The sequence below is a fragment of the Telopea speciosissima genome, chromosome 4 (genome assembly GCF_018873765.1).
Source record: "Telopea speciosissima isolate NSW1024214 ecotype Mountain lineage chromosome 4, Tspe_v1, whole genome shotgun sequence".
Lineage (NCBI taxonomy): Eukaryota > Viridiplantae > Streptophyta > Magnoliopsida > Proteales > Proteaceae > Telopea > Telopea speciosissima.
In genome coordinates, this window is record NC_057919.1 from 68,339,764 (window position 1) to 68,357,838 (window position 18,075).

General features: G+C 40.6%; 1 protein-coding gene across 4 annotated transcripts in view; it reads left to right on the forward strand.

Moving 5' to 3' along the window:
- The first annotated feature begins 3,610 nt into the window (after window positions 1–3,610).
- Window positions 3,611–18,075, forward strand: part of LOC122658045 (fumarate hydratase 1, mitochondrial) — a 44,162-nt gene continuing 29,697 nt past the window's right edge. Inside the window, exons 1-3 of one of the 4 annotated variants that reach the window (XM_043852905.1) lie at window positions 3,611–3,727; window positions 3,806–3,967; window positions 4,474–4,591. In XM_043852905.1, coding sequence (XP_043708840.1) covers window positions 3,816–3,967; window positions 4,474–4,591 — 270 coding nt within the window. In that variant the 5' untranslated portion in view covers window positions 3,611–3,727; window positions 3,806–3,815. Of the gene's footprint in view, window positions 3,745–3,805; window positions 3,968–4,473; window positions 4,592–18,075 lie in introns of those variants that run through there. The other 3 variants (XM_043852907.1, XM_043852906.1, XM_043852908.1) reach the window with 3 other exon arrangements.

Sequence of the window (18,075 nt, forward strand, 5' to 3'; positions counted from 1 at the left end):
AATTTGAATCTTGTCAAGTGTATCGTTCGTATTAGTTGCACCAGGGATGAGCATGATGGATCAAGGTATCAGTATCGTATCGGTTCACTGAACCAGTACCGTATACCGATATGGATCACGTAGGGGTGTAAATAAATAGCTAAAATCCGTTTCCGTATCTGTTTAGCACTATCCGAATCCGTCCGAAAGCTAAACGGATGCGGATACGCATAAGCTATAGTTATCCGAAAAGCTACATTTACATATAAACGGATAAAATATCCGATCCATATCCATGTCCGTATCCGTTTTAGCACATCGGATGCGGATGCGGATATAGCACTATCCGAGCCGAATCCGATCTGTTTACATCCCTATGGATCGGGACTTAGAAGTATCATCCAAAAAATGGTTCCTTCTTGAATTTTCACCTGCTGACCCAATTCATATTGTATCGTATCTGTATCATATCAATATTGGTATTGGTGGTGACTGATATGGCCACAGATACCAATACCTGAAGAACCATATCCTAGGGTTGGGTGCACGAGAATAAGATAGATCTTTCCTTTGCCATTGTACAAAAAAGAAAAAGGCGTTTACAATGCACAAGGTTCTCGCCACTACAAGGTTTGGGGACGGTCATAACGTACACAACTTTAAGATTTGAACCCGCAACCTAACCACTAGGTTGCAATGGTGTAACTTTGCCTTCTTTGTTTTGATGACTATAATACACTCCATTTCACATACAAATCCCACTCCATGCGCATCGGTTGCTAGGGTATGGGTTAACTTTTAAGTAAATATTAGACAAGCTTTAAAAAATGATGTATTAGACAGTCTTTAAAAAACGATGTATCATTTTTCTTTGGTTATTTTTAACATGTGGAAAAATCATATTAGATTGAACTTGACACACAGATAATGTTGTTCATATCACAAAGTCACAATGGAAACATATTACCACAGCCCGTCCAACCTATACACTTGCTCGCTTTCAAATTTATCATTATATATTCTAAAAACTAATATATACCAATATTTTATTATTCATTAGAGAATATTGGTAGTATAAAAGCAATTCTTTAATAGAGAATGTTGGTAGTGTAAAAGTAATTCTTTAATAAAATAAGGGAGAAACATCAACACACTGCCCCTTATATTGGCATTACATATGTTTAAGGGGGAGAAAAGTTTTGATGAGTATTAAATTGTATACAGATGGTCCATGTCATTAAATAAAATAATAATAATAATAATAAAATTTAAGCAGATGCGTACACTGTGGTGGTATGCCCACCCTCTTCTCATAGATGGTCTTCATCGCACAAAGTCATTAAAATTTATGCATTGAATTTTAGACCAATTTTATTGCTTTAGTTGGGATTTGTTACAATACACAAATCAATTAACTAAAACTCACTCTTGGTTGCCAATATCATTGATATTGATTAACAAATTTGACATGTTATGGTACTCCTTTATGGCAAAGATAGGGACTTCAGTTGGAACATGTTTCAATTATACTTCAATTGACTACATTTTCCCATGAAAATCCTTACATAATAGTGGTAGAAAGAGAATAAGCATATATAGTAGAAGGCCGAATGTTCTCTGCACTGGGGGCGTAGCCGCGCAGGCAGTGTCCAAACACATGGTGGGTGGAAAAATGACCATCTTGCCCCCTGAATACCCAGCCCATGTTTCTAGGCGTAGGTTGCGTTGCGACACAGAAAACATCATCCCATAGTAGAAACTACATTTGTATAGTGGCATTTGCCCCCTGAATACCCAACCCATGTTTCTAGGCGTAGGCTGCGTTGCGACACAGAAAACATCATCCCATAGTAGAAACTACATTTGTATAGTGGCATTTGAACTTAAGAATACCATTTTTCTTCAACACAGGGATCCAAAGGATGGTGGTGTATTTGGTTGTTGTGTCACTGTAATGCTTTAGATGGTGATGATAAATATAATGACCACATGAGAATATGTTGCTTTGCCTAAAAGAGTAATAATTAACATTTTTTGTATAATAGTACACAATGTCATGGTTGTTGGGGGTGATTCGTCATAAATCCCTCACTCCTATTTTGAGATTTCAAAGGAATTCTCTAATTTGCCTGAAACTGCACTCGAGCAGTGTAGGGGACCATTTCCTCTACTGCACTTGATCATATTTATATATGTTCGTGTATGTGACCTTTCATTGTTATATATTGTAACTTAGACTATCAAATCAACAATTTTTTTTTGGTAATGACTTTCAAATCAACATTGGTGACGTCAAAATGACTAAAGGGAAAATAAATGGTGCATTCTACATACATGTTGGACTTTTTCCATGGGTCCTTATCGCCCTCAGTACTAGGGGGGTGCTGTGCGCATCGTGTGGTGCAACACCACCCAAGTGTGCACGATGGGACCCACAGTGCACACATGGGGGTGTTGCACCGCCCGATGCACACACCACCGCCCCCCCTAGTACTGGGGCGATAATTTTTCTTTTTCCATTGGAAAAATCTAGATGTCATCATATTTAGTGAATATAACTTTTCATTACTTGTCGGTTGTCACATGATAGTACATAGGTATATCTTTAAAAGTGAAAGACCAAACAAATGATACAACTTTAACTTTATGACGTAGTCAGCTAAAATTACAAAATGTGTCAGTTTTATATTTTATATTTAATTCTATTTTTGTACTTTTACTAAAAGTTTGAATCACATTTTGAGCCATTTTCCTTATTTATTTTGAGCTAAAATTTGACCATTGGCATTAATGTGAGATCAAATATTTTAAACTCGGATTGGGGCGGAGGGTCAAATCGGTCTCTGCCAATTCAATGCCAAAACCTTTGAATTGATCCTTCTGATCTGAAAACCCAAACGATTTGATCCTAAAAAACCCAAGATGGTCGCTCAAGGATGTCTAGAATAGGGATCGGTCTTGGCCAATTTGATCAACCCGATTCCAATTTTTGAAATAGTGTGTGGGATCCTTCATCATATGTACCAACATATCTGGTAAGACGTAAGGGTGTCAAAATCAAATCGAAACTATTTATTAAATAATTTGATTAAGGTTTCATTTTTTGAAACAATTTAAATAAATGGTTCAATTTGATTTGAATCGTTCAATCAACGGTTTGAAATAAAACTAAAATCGTTCAAAGCCGTTTAGACAAAATTGTTTGCAAATCGGAAAACTAAAACCAAAATCGTTTAATAAAGGATCAGGATCGTCTCTAGGGAGCAGGGAATGCCCAGGGTGCTTCTAGTCGATGGGCTGTGCTGCACAAATTCCTAGGCATGCGTCGGGTTATGTGCGGCACAGCTCAACCGCTAGATGCCTCCTGGCAGCACCCTGGGTGCACGCCTCCCTGGAGAGGAGTTAAATTCTTTAATAAATGATTTTGGTTTAAAAATAAACCGTTTCAAATTCAATTATCCTAAAACATGCTGAACCAAACCGAATCAAACCGTTTAACCAAAACCGCACCATTTAAGTATCACTGTATCAGGTGGCAAATGGTGAAGTGGTAGGCTTCACTAAAAGAGTGACGCCTAAGAGAAACTTTTCCATTTTTGTAAGTGACTCCAGTCTTTACTCTCAACTGGTTTCTACATCTTCTTCCTGACTACCTCTCTCCCCCCCTCTCTCTCTCTCCTATATATATTTTCTCGGTCTCTTCCAGCGACGTTACCGGCGTCAATTAATCCGTCCGGAATTGCGGCAGGTCTCGAAGTCATTCCGTTGTGTTACTTTGATCTCATTTAGTCTTTCTGCTCGCACCCTTCTCTTTGATTTTCTTTAGCGGACTAGAAATGGCGATGTTAATGGCCTCACGTCGACTCTCATCTTCATCGACAACATCAACACTGTCTGAGACTTGCCGTGCTATCTGTTTGAGGTCTTTTTCGACGGCGTTCAGGGAGGAGCGTGATACATTTGGACCGATACAAGTACCCTCCGACAAGTTCGTATTCCTTATTTCGTCTTCCCTTTTGATCCTAGTATCCTTTTTGTGTATTAAACTACTCACCCACCCGCACAAACAACCAAGTGCGTTTGCGTTTTACTGTATTTAGTTATAGTTCATTACATGATTTTGATTTCTTAGCCCCTCCTGTAATCAGTCACTGTAGAAAAAGGTGCTTTATTCTGTTCTTTGGAAGTAAGGATCTCGGTTTCAGTAGTGTGTTGATTGGGATCATATTCGGATAAATTAGATCGCCCACTGATGACAGAAATATTTTCCATCTGGACTGGTAGGCAGCTGATATCAGTCGATTATGTTAAGATATTCAATTATCCTAATATCAAATCAAACAGAACAACGTACCTTCTTGTAACTCGACTTAGTTGAATCGAGTCTTATTGGTTTTGGTGTGGCGATGTTGTGCTAATAAATTTGTCTTTTTAGTCTTTGGTATTGCTTCCTATGATTTTGGCTTCAATCTGATTGTCACTGGCTACTTTTAGGTTGTGGGGTGCTCAAACTCAGAGGTCATTGCAGAATTTTGATATTGGAGGCGAGCAAGAACGAATGCCTGAACAAATTATTCGTGCCTTTGGAATTCTTAAAAAATGTGCAGCCAAGGTTTGTCATGATTCTTCTGTTGTTTTTGGCTCTATAAGTGCTTTCTTTAATTTTTCTGGATGGCTTCTTGTTTGAATATGTGAAGCAGCTACAAATCAGAGTTTAATGAAATTTCTTTTGAATTAGGTAATGATGGGTTTTTATATGTTCCACCTGTGGAGTTCTTGGACTCAACCTTCAACTTGGAAATCCGTCAGAAAATATATTTTCTTTTTCTACACTCAAATATTCATGAGGTCCTTGTTTGCATCATTCCCTGAGAAAAATCACTTGCCCTTGAGTTCTTAATGCATTGTGGACCACTAGGCTCCAATCACAAGCCTGTGTAAACCTTTGGAACACAATCACAAATTGGAATGGAAATTGTGGGGTTGATTATATGCATATTCAGTTTCCCAAACTCGTTGTAGCTGCTCAGGATAACAAAACCAATGTAATCTAATGATATGGTAGCGTCACTGTATAATTGCTTCGGCTCGATAAAATCTGGTTTTGCTGTGTAATTGTACGAAGAATCTTGCTACCTGGATTCTCTTATAAAAAATGCTGAGAACAATGGAGGGAAATACTTACCATCAACTGAATGAATTTTGAATTGACTGAATATTCTTTTGATTTTATTCAATTTCTTCGAATTCCCTGATGTAACATAACAGGTTGGCCAGTATTGTAATATGGGTTCAAGAGTATTTTAGTCCTTGTATCCATTCTGGAATGTACTCTCCATTATTATAAATAAAGAGGGGTTGATGTCTATGGACATAAGCTTTATTCCCCAAATCCATCATGGTATCAGAGCTAGGATCAATTTTGGGATCCTAACCCTAATGCCTTCACTCACAAAACCCTAAGACCACCACCGCCATCCTCTCTTTCTCTCGTCTCTAGCTTCTCTCTCTCCCTCTTGGTTTTTTCACCGCCACCTCTCTCTCTCTCTCTCTCTCTCGGTTTTCACCGCTAGCCACCACTTGTGCTCTTTCTCTTGACCTCTCGCCCTCTCGCTAGCACCACCTCTCTCGCCCTTGGTGGTGAGTTTCTCCCACCAAGGGTCTTGTTGAAATAGGTTACTTATCCCCTATCCGATTGGGGAAGTACCCCTAGTTAGATTAGGATGTTTCCTCTTTATTCCCTTTTATTTTTCTCTTTTATTTTTCTCCTTTTTTATTGTTTATCTCCCTCAACCGAATCCTAGTTTGGTATTCCTAGTTGTACTAGGAATCCCTAATATGATTAGGACTGAGGTTGATTCCTATTTGTACTTGGATCCTTATCATTCTACTTAATATAAATACAAGGCCTGTGTGATCTAAGGATGTACAGAGTCTTACCCTAATTCAATTATCTCTACATGGTATAAGAGCTAATCTCGAATTAGGGACCATCTCCCACGATATTTCAGTTTTTTCTTTTTTTCTCTCTTTCTCTCTCGGTCTCTCCTTTCTCTTCTCCATTGTTCTCTATTGTCACATAGGGCAGCACTGATGAGGTGATCTTTCGATCCAGTTGCTGCCCCCATTACCTCATGGATGCTACTACATAATTCTGCTCGATAGGAACCAGCACTTCCAGCTTGCGCAAATTGGAGCTTCAGTTCTTTGAGGATTGCTTCTACTTCTAATACAAGGCATCATCTCCTTTTTTTTGAAGACCAGAAACTGCAGCAGGAATATCTTATTATTGCTTCATGTTCCTATCTCAGATCTGATCATAGTTTCAAGACCTCCTTGAGATCGATATTTACCAAATCAGGGTTTTTTCCAAACCCTGACAATTGTCGATCTAGGAGTTTGAGCTCACTACTGTATCTGATTTTTTGAAGGCTTCTTCTCCACCTATTTGGACCCACTCGACAGCAATTTGGGCTCCCACAGTTCAGTTTTATTGAAGAGGACCTCCTTGAGATCGATATTAGCAAAATTAGGGTTTTTTAAAACCCTACCTCTATCGGATTTAGAGCTACTGCAGTTTTTTTTTGGAATCTGATTTCAGGAAGATTTTTCTCCCATTCTTAAGGGCTCCTTATCCTCAGTTCAAGTCCATTCACTGCAGGCTTTTTTCAGCCCCTTGGATCCTTCATCGATTTCATCAAATTCAGGGTTTTTTCAAAACCCTGACCATATCGATATAGGGTTCTTATTGGCTGCTGGTTCTCATATTTGGGATATCACTTGAAGATATTTTTGGCATTCTCTCTGCCGGTATGGGTGACTCTACCACTCTACGACTACCTCGGATCATGATAGCAACCACAAGAGCATTATCACGGTTTTTCACCTAACCCTATCAAACTGGATGGCTCTAATTACCTTCTATGGTCGAGATCAGCCTCCTTTGCCATTGCTGGCCGTGGTCTCACGAGACCATATTGATGGCACTAGTGTGAAGCCTAGTGATAAAGGCCCTGCCGGACTAAGTGGCTTGCCAATAATGGTGTTCTCATGTCATACCTCATAGGCTCTATGACTTGAGCTACAACATAATTTATCTTCTTCGAATCTGCCGACCGATTTGGGCTGCTTGCAAGGAAACCTATGGGCAGCTTGGTAATGATGCCCAGTTTATGAACTTCGACAAAAGGTACTTCACACTACTCAGGGAGACCTTTCTGTTTGAAATACTATGCTACTCTCCGCGATGCGGGCAGTTGGACCACTTCTCGATTTTCACCCTACTACGAGTTGATGACATTGCTTCCTATAAAAGCATGTGGACAAGATTAGGGTCTATGACTTCTTGGCTGGCTTAAATGTGGAATATGATCAGATTCGTGTTCAAGTGTTGGGCCATAAACCTTTTCCCACACTTGAACAATCTTATGCCTTGGTGTCCTCTGAGGAAAACCGTAGGGCTGCCATGTTGCACCCTCCTACTATAGATAGATTAGCTCTCAGGGCTGCTGCCCCAGCCTCTTATGCACCTAGTGGCACTTGCTTCTCTTGGTGATTCTATTACGAGGAATGTTGTTTGTGAGCATTCACAAACCCTATCACACCAAAGAGAGGTCTTGGAAACTTCATGGAATCGCGATTTTGAAGCTAAGCGGGCTGCCAAGACAAAGATAAAGACAAAGCCCAAGGCACATCGATCGCTGATCGTATCGCAGCCCCTGCCATCGAAACTGGTCTATCCCAGGATGATATACAGGCACTCCTACGTATGCTCAGGTCTTCTACTGCCACTGCCTCTACTACATCAGCGACTGCCAATTCTTCTGCTCCTTCAGGTTCACACTTTGCCCGGTCAGGTATTCCTTTTGGAGGTCATTATGCTTCTGTGGCTTCCCATCCTTGGATCATAGATTCTGGAGCCACAGATCATATGACTGGTTCCTCTAGTCTGTTTAACAGATATTCTCCCACTTCTAGGAAAGATAAGGTCAAAGTGGCTGATGGTTCCCTTTCCTCCATATCTGGAACAGGAATCATACAATGCACTTCTTCTCTTCCCTTGACTTCTGTTTTGCACATACCTAATTTTACTACTAACCTCCTTTCCATTAGTAGTATTACTCGTGATCTTAACTGTAACGTCACTTTTTTTCCTTCTCATTGTGTATTTCAGGATCTGGACTCTGGGAAGACGATTGGATTGGGTAAAGTGCATGGTGGCCTGTATCTGCTTGATGACGGTCGCTTCTCTCCATCACCACTACCATCTCCGCTGCATCAGAACTCCTTGGTCTCTTCTGAACTCTACCAGTGGCACTCTCGGTTAGGTCACCCCCCTTTAGGCATTTTAGCTCATTTATTTCCTAGTTTGGTCACCCTACGTACTAAGGATGGCTTTTTTTGTGAGGCCTGTGTTCTGGCCAAACAGATACGTTCAAATTATCCTATTTCAAATAAATGAAGTTCTACTTGTTTTAATTTGGTACACTCTGATGTTTGGGGCCCTACTCGTAAACCATCTATTTCTGGTCATCGTTGGTTTGTGTCTTTCATTGATTGCCATTCTAGGAACACTTGGGTTTATCTTTTGCACACTAAAAATCAGGTTTTCTCCTGTTTTCAACATTTTCATAAAATGATACAAACTCAGTTCCAGGCTACTCTCCAAATATTGAGAAGTGATAATGGAACTGAGTATACTGAATCCCAATTTCAGAAGTATTTGGCTAACCATGGCATTATTCACCAGACTAGCTGTGTTGATACCCCTACCTAGAATGGCGTGGCAGAAAGAAAAAATCGTCACCTCCTGGAAATGGCCAGGGTTTTGATGTTTGCGAGGAATGTTCCCTCTCAATATTGGGCCATTCCTCCTTTATTGTGCCTCCCAAAGTCTTTAGGTGTGTGTGCTATGCTAGGAATACTAGCTCCCCTGGCAAACTTGAGCCTAGGGGGCTCTGTTGTATTTTCTTGGGTTATTCTCCGACCCAGAAAGGTTATAAGTGTTACCATCCCCCTTCCCGCCGTACCTTGGTTAGTATGGATGTGGTTTTTCATGAGACGCTTTCTTATTATTCTTCACCACCTCTTCCGGGGGAGAGTACAAGTGAAGATGTGCCTTTTGAGATTCCTCCACTGGAGGTTCCTCTAGCTGCTGCCCAGCCCCCTTTGGCTGTTGCCCAGCCTCCCACGGCTGCTGCCCAACCTCCCACAGCTGCTGCCCAGCTTCCTTTGACTGCTGCCCAGCCTCCCACGGCTGCTGCCCAGTCACCTTTGGACATTGCCCCACCTTCTCTGACTGTTCCTCCCTCACCTACTAGGAATCCTTTACAGGGGGAGAACATAGAAAATAGTGATGTTAATGTTCCTATTCAGGGGGAGCTGACTCCAGTGCAGAGAACTATTGGTGAATTTCAGAAGAGAATTGACAACTCCAACATACTCACCTACACAAGGGGCAAAACCAACAGCGGGCAGATGCAATCCACTTTAGCACCAATACCCATTCAATTGCCGGCTCCAGATCCAGATCCTCCATCTCTTGGTAATCCCTCCTCCTCCGACCTACCTATTGCTCATCGTAAAGGTACTAGGACTTGTACTTTACATCCTATATCTCGGGTTGTCTCTTATAGTTCTCTTTCTCCTTCTTTTCGTGCCTTTGTATCTTCTCTCTCTTCTGTTTCGATTCCTAAAAATTGGCAGGAAGCTTCTACAGATGGAAAGTGGAAGGCAGCGATGTTGGAAGAAATGGGAGCACTGAATAAAAATAATACATGGGAACTTGTGAATCTTCCTCCAGGGAAAAAACCAGTTGGATGTAAATGGGTCTTTGTGGTTAAACAGAAGGCTGATGGTTCTGTGGATCGATATAAGGCACGTCTGGTTGCAAAGGGGTTCACTTAGACTTATGGAGTTGATTATCAGGAGACCTTTGCACCCGTGGCAAAGCTCAACACCGTCAGGGTGCTATTATCCTGTGCTGCAAATCTTGGGTGGGATCTTCAGCAGTTAGATGTCAAAAATGCCTTCCTCCATGGAGAGGTTGAGGAGGAGGTATACATGGACATTCCACCAGGATTCTCTAATGACAGGACTAAGGGCAGGGTTTGTAAATTGAAGCGTGCCCTTTATGGTTTAAAGCAGTCACCTAGGGCTTGGTTTGATAGATTTCATAAGGCCATGATCTCAGCAGGTTACAAGCAAAGCAATGCTGATCACACGTTGTTTATCAGACGACTTGGTAACAAGGTTACTCTTCTCATAGTCTATGTGGATGATATTGTGGTCACTGGTAATGATGATGCTGCAATCAGGGATTTGAAAATTCTTCTTGGCCGTGAGTTTGAGGTCAAAGATCTTGGTTCCCTAAAATATTTTCTAGGGATAGAAGTTGCTCGATTTTCAAAGGGCATCTTTCTTTCCCAAGGGAAATATGTCCTTGATCTATTGACTGAGACAGGGCTTCTTGGTTGTCATCCTTCAGATACTCCTATGGAAGCTACTACAAAACTTAGGGAGAAAGAGGGTGAACCTATTGACAAAGGTGCTTATCAGCGGTTAGTGGGCAAACTAATCTACATTTCTCACACACGTCCTGACATTGCAGTTGTTGTAAGTTTGGTGAGTCAGTTCATGCATGATCCCTATTCCTCTCATCTGGATGCGGTCCGTCGTATTTTGAGGTATTTGAAGTCGGCTCCAGGAAAGGGAATTCTTCTATCTTCCAATGGTCACTTGAAGATTGAAGCCTATACTGATGCCGATTAGGCTAGTTCCCCTGACAGAAAATCTATCTCTGGCTACTGTTCCTTTGTGGGTGGGAACCTTGTCACATGGCGTAGCAAAAAGCAGAATGTTGTGGCAAGGTCTAGTGCTGAATCCGAGTTCCGTGCGATGGCACAAGGCATTTGTGAACTTCTGTGGCTTAGAGGATTATTGCAGGATATCGGTGTTGCTGTCCATCTTCCTATGATGCTTTATTGTGACAATAAAGCAGCCATTAGCATTGCTCATAACCCTGTCCAGTATGATCGTACTAAACACGTGGAGGTTGACCGACATTTCATCAAGGAGAAGCTTGAAGCTGGCCTCATTTGTGTTCCCTTTGTGAAGTCTACTGATCAACTAGCTGATGTGTTCACTAAGGCACTGAGTAGCAAGCTGTTTCATCCTATATTAGTCAAGTTGGGCATGCATGATATATATGCTCCAACTTGAGGGGGAGTGTTGAAATAGGTTACTTATCCCCTATCCGATTGGGGTAAGCAGTCCTATTAGGATTGCTTCCTAACCGATTGGGGAAGTACCCCTAGTTAGATTAGGATGTTTCCTCTTTATTCCCTTTTATTTTTCTCTTTTATTTTTCTCCTTTTTTATTGTTTATCTCCTTCAACCGAATCCTAGTTTGGTATTCCTAGTTGTACTAGGAATCCCTAATATGATTAGGACTGAGGTTGATTCCTATTTGTACTTGGATCCTTATCATTCTACTTAATATAAATACAAGGCTTGTGTGATCTAAGGATGTACAGAGTCTTACCCTAATTCAATTATCTCTACAGGTCTATTGCCCTGCTATGACCTAAGTTTCTCATTCCAAATTTTGAAGATTTCGGCTATTTTCTACATGTGATAGGATTTTTTTTGTGCACCATATTTGATCAGCAACAATGTCCGACATATCAACCGCATCCATTGGACAGGAAGGAGTCATTCAGCACGACTTTCCTTCGTTCACTATTAGCTTCATCAAGTTAGATGGGAGCAACTACCTGATGTGGTCTCGTTCGTGTTTCCTTGCTATTATTCCTATGGCTTTTTGGGCTACCTTATAGGGGAATCTGTCAAGCCTTCTGTTGCTGGTCTTTCTCAGAAAAAATGGGATTCAGACAACTGTTTTGTCATGTCATATCTCATCAACTCCATGGATCCTACTATAGCTCAGGGATATCTCCTTCTCGAAATTGCAGCTAAGATCTGGAAGGCTGCCAAGGATACCTATTCTCAGGTTGGCAATGATGCACAATGCTATGAACTACAAAAGTAGATTCACGAGATCAAACAAAAGGAGATGTCCTTATCCCAATACTACTCTACTCTGCGAGGTATGGGACAAGAGTTGGAATTCTATGGTAGTTTGCTACTACCAGTGATACAGATGCAAGTACATTCAAAAAATGGGAGGACAAGCTTCGAGTCTATGACTTTCTTGCTGGCCTTAATATTGAGTTCAATTAGATTTAGGCTCATGTCCTGAATCGTGATCCCTTCCCATCTCTTGAGCAGGCTTATGCCAAGTTACAATCAGAAGAAAGTCATCGCACTGCTATGCTCCATCCCGTGACATTGGAACGGTTAGCTCATTACTCTGGTCCGGGTACTCATCTCGTGGGGGTCTTTCTCATGGTACTAGCGATCATCCTGCACCTGATAGACCACATGTGAAGTGTGATTAATGTGGGAAGGAACACCATACCAAAAACAGATGCTGGAAGTTATGTGGGTGTCCTCCCATTTCTTGTGGTCGTGGACAGGGTCGATCCAACTCTGTTGCTTCTAATCATACCACATCTGATGATGCTCCTACAGATTTGTCCCTTTCATCGGAGGAGTTACTAACTCTGCATCGTGAGATGTCTAGGCTAGGCTCTTCCTCTAAATCAGTGCCATCTGCCACCTCCGCTAAAGCCCTGCCAGTGATATCTGATTCATCTCTTGCTCATTTAGGTATTTCTTTTGGTGGCCATTGTGCCTCAGTTGTATCTATTCCTTGGATAATCGACTCAGGTGCCACTGATCATATGACTAGGTCTTCCAATAATTTTTCAACATTTTCTCTTGTTAGGTAACAATAAAGTCTGTGTTGCTGATGGTTCCCTCTCCTTTGTTTCGGGAAAGGGATCGATCAAGTGTTCTTCTTTGTTATCTCTTTCCTCTGTTCTACATGTTCCTAAAGTTTCTAATAATCTTCTTTCTACTAGTAGTCTCACAAGGGATTTAAATTGAAGTAATATTTTTTCTCATTCATTGTATTTTTCAGGACTTGGAAATGGGACGCACAATTGGCAATGGTAAGATTGTTGGTGGTCTATACTTGCTTGATGGCTCTCCATCAGCTTTGACTACTGCGGCATCTCTCCCTGGTTCGTCTACTTTTGCATTATTGGAGTTACATAGGTGCATCGTCGTTTGTGTCACCCTCCTCTAAGCACATTATCAAAGCTTTCCCCTGGTTTAGTTAAGCAATGTAATCCAAACAGTTTCTTTTGTGATGCTTGCATTTTTGCCAAGCAAACTAGGGCTGTGATCCTATTTCTGATAATAGAAGTTTGGTTCCTTTTGGTGTGATACATTCTGATGTGTGGGGCCCTACCCGTTGTATGTCTATTTTTGGCTACCAGTGGTTTGTTACCTTCATTGATTGTTTTAACCGACCTACTTGGATTTATCTTTACGTCAAAAGAGTGATGTGTTCTAATGCTGTCAATTATTTCATAAGATGGTTCGGATCCAATTTTATGCCAAGGCTAAAATCCTTCGCACTGATAATGGCAAGGAGTATATTGACGGATCCTTTTGATGCAAATCGAACCAGCCCAAGCATTGGGCCAGTTTTGGACCAGGAAACACTGTTTCCGTGAACAGTGTCACAGCCCATATTTTCTTTGTGTGGAGATACTTTTTAGAAGATTTTGTGGGCCCATCAAGTGGAGAAAGATTCTATCCTAATGCTGCCATAGTTTAGGTTCTATTTTTAGTTTTAAAAAGTATATTAGGTAGTTTCTAATTTCAGTTTGTTTCTATTTTTGTTTCCTTGCTTGTTTAGAAGGCTGGATCTATAAAGCCTTGGTAGTTTCTATTTTCAGTTTAGTTTCTATTTTTCATAATTAGAAGTTAGTACTTTCTATTTTGTAATTGGTAGTTAGTTTCTATTTTTGAAATTGGAAAGTCTTCACATCAACCTAGTTGTTGATAGTGCTATGTAACCTCATTCAAAGATTATAAATAAAAGCCAAGGGGGGGGGCTAAGAGCTACACAGTTTTAGATTAAAAAAAATTTCAGTCATGATTGCATGCCATTGCTGCTGCCTTGTGGACCTCAAGGTGAGGGATTGGTGGATCTCCAATCGACTCCTTGCATCCGTTAAGATCGGGAGGTTCTTCTTCTTCACTCCTTGCATTTGTTCAGATCGGAAGATACATTCTTCAATCAATCTTCAAGCTGCTACTGTTTTGAAGATCAGTTTTTTTTTCAAGTAAGTAGTTTACTGATTTCTGTAGTCACCTTCTTCTTCTCACCTTCCAACCTAAACCTACCAACCCACAATCGATCCCCATTAAACCCTTACTCCCCTAAACTTCCCTATTAAAACCATATAAGATTTATCTCCATTATCATAAACCTAGCCCTAGAATTGTCCTAAAACATCAATTCTGTCCCACCAAATCAGTAGCTTATCGGATCCTTATTTTACCTAGTTCCTAGTAGATCCTATCATCTATCTAGGACTACATTAAGTGGTATCAGAGCCATGGGTGAACATGACAATCCAGTGGTAAACACAAATCTGCCACCCCAACCTGATCCCCTTGCTGCAATTATGGAGATGCTCCAAAAACTTTTGGCAGATCAGAAATCTATCTATGGTCGATTACAAGTTATGGAACAAAGGCAGATTGCACCTCTTAGGGACAGCAACCTTCCCTTAGAAGAAGATAGATTCCAAGTTAATTCTAAAGTACATGGAACCCTGGGAAGAAACAAACATCACAACGATCATTCCAGTAATCGCAGGGACTACAAAGATAATTCTAGAAATCACAGGGATCACAGAGATAGGCGCAGACATGATAGAGATGGATACAAAGAAGACAGGTACAGAATTAGAGAACACCCTCAAAAGCCTATTTTTGTTTGTGGAGTACTGGAGATCCTACTTCACTACAGATGAAGCTACCAACCGAAGATATGACACCCAGAAGGTAAAACTTGAGTTGAAAGAGTTCGATGGGAACCATGATCCTCAGGTATTCTATGATTGGCTTGTTGCCCTTGATGATTATTTTGATTGGTATGACTTACCTGAAGACCAGAAGATGAGATTGGCACATACCAAGCTGGTTGGCCCTGCCCAAGAATGGTGGAAAAATGCAGAGAGAGACATGGAACTTAATGGCCATGCACCTACTACATGGGAAGATATAAGATATGATTTGAAGGAGAAATATCTGCCTAGACACTACAGAGCTCAATTGCAGGATCAGTTCAACTCCCTTCGCCAAGGAACTATGACTGTATCTGAGAACATGCAGAAGTTTGATGCTATTTCTTTTCGTACTGGCACTAGAGAGAGAGTACCACTCAGATGCTATCTCAGTTACGACTGGGATTGAGGGCTGATATTACCAGGGCCATTGGAGTAGTTGATGTTAGAGATGTCCAGGACTGTTTTGAGAAGGCATTGAAGGCTGAAGAATTATTGGCTGCCAATAGAAGTTTGACTCCTCTACTGTCGACACCAATAAAGTTTTTCCAGCATTCAAGTCTACTTCTAATGGTTACACTTGAGCTGGAAATTTTGCTGTTGGTTCTACCAGAATAGGCTATTTTGTCGGTAGTTCTTCCCAACCTACAGCTCCTCCATGTGCTGATCAAAGGTAAAGCTCCCATGGACAGCAATGAACCCCACAAGTGTTTCCACTGCAATGAGATTGGGCATTATGCCAAAGACTGCCCACAAAAGCATAAGCTTGTTAATGTGGCTGACAAAGAAGAGAAAACCTCTGATGATGAACAGGGTTTGCATGCGTATCCCCCATCCGATGATGAATTGGCTGGTTACTATGAAGATTTGGGTGATGATATTTGAGGTATTCATGTTTGTTGAAAACCTAGGACCTGTAACCAGTAACTTTAGAGAGGAGAAAAGAGAAAAGAGAAGATGGAAGAAGAATAGATTGGAATGCTTGAGATATTTAATTGATAGGTAAGCCCCTCTATTTATAATAGAGGGGAAAGTTATAAGAGACTAAAATAGGCGATGTGGGACTAAAACCCACATAGCCGACTTACACTTAATAACATAAAAACTACCCCAAAAGGACCACAATACCCCCACGGTATTCTAGAGTACATATTCCAACACTCCCCCTCAAGCTGGCTTATACAAAGAATTAAAAAAAAAAAATCCAGCTTGAACTAAAGAAAAAAAGAACTCCATAATAATGCTAACACTCCCCCTCAAGTTGGCGCATACAAGGTACTAATGCCCAACTTGAACAAAATGGGAAAAAATAAGTTGTAGCAGAATCCAGCTTCAAGACGAATGCAGCTCCCAAATAAACCTTCAAGAATTTGAAAAAATAGATCTTCAAAACTTGGGTAGACTTGATCAGCAAACCGAGAATGGAATGTCTTCCAAAAAAGGCAGTTTTCACCAATCTTCTATTGCTGTCCAGTGATGAATCTCTGAATGATAATCTTGAAAATAAGTAACTAGGGTAGCGAGCAGATAAATAAGCAGCAGAAAAGATCAAGCAGCGGAAAAAATCAACCCAACTGTAGAACCTCATATAGGCAGGCAATAATCTAACATCTTCAATACTTTAATACTTCAATCTCTCCCTTACGGCAAACTCAACCCAATAACAAGGTAGATACCCATTGGCAATTGGTGAAAACTCTGATCTTCTATGTTTTGCACCAAGTGTTCCTACATGTTCTGCGTTCTGCAATGGCTGCAGTATACTGTACATAATCCCCCCCTCACGTGTAGTACACGTGGACATAATAGAGATGATGTAAGTGATAGGGCAAAAACATAATATTCCAAAATTTTCCAAAAGGTGCCAAAGGTAATGGAAAGAGAAGAAATGGAAATTTAGAGAATACCATAAACTTCAAAGGTGGTTATGGGTATATGCGACCAAAGGTATAGTTTGGGAGGTGGTGAAGTGAAAAGAAGCAGTGGGATAATGAACCATGGACAAAGCAACACAGTAATTTACAACCTTTTTTCAATCGATCAAACTAATTTCAAAACACCAATCTCCAATGATCAGATCTGAATTAAAAAAGAATCAGGTCTAATTTGTAGAAGGAGAAGGTACCATTTTGCAAAAACTTGAGCGATCTTCACACAAGGAAGTACTAGTGTGCAAAATTCCAAACTATAAACTCCCAGATGCTAAATAGAACTGACGAAGATATTTGGACAGCAATGGATGTAAGAAGCTTCAACAAAAAACTTGGATCAAATCTGAATTTGTGAACAATGCTAGGATCAAGATCTCAAAGTGAGCCGGATATGAACCAGAAAAGCTTCACATAACTGAATAGGTTCGTATTTGCAACCAATAACCTTGGAACACACTGTTGTAATCCCAAATAAGCTGATCTCCAAGGTTGTAGATTTGAGTCTTCAATAATGAAAGAAATTCGATCTCCAATAGTAGGATACTTAGTCTCAATAATAGGGCAGTAGTAGTCTACATAAAGGCAGCAGTAACATGTCAACTAGTCATGCTTACAGAAGCCAATCAATAAAACCAGCAATATATGTAGTAAAGCTCAATAGAACCAGCAAATATAAGATAAAGAACCCGACAGATCCATAGGCAGTTGAAGCAGCCGGCCACATAGGAACAAGTAAAAAAATAGGTTGATAGTTGGAGAAACCGAGCCATAAGAATGAACCTGAATTTTTGCCAAAAAGAACTGATGAATGTTGCTGAAATATGGGTTGAATACTCCTCTGATGGTTATAAAACTCTCCTAAAAAAATCAGCAAGAGTGTACTGCCCTAACCCTTAGATCGATTATAGTCAGGGTTTTGTAAAAAAAAAATAAAAAGCTGATTGAGAGCATTCCAAAGGGAAACAATGACCTTCAAGATGCTGTTCTTGAAAAGGTGGAGTTTGTGTCTCAAGTGTTCGATGAGAATTTTGCTAACACTGAAGACTCTATGGACAGGACATTCACAGTTGCTGCTGATTCAAAAAACAAACACCTAGAGTTTGTTATGCCACCATGGTTCTTCGAAGAGAAAGCTCCACGCCTTGAAGATTTTATCCTCAATGTTCCTGTTTCACCGG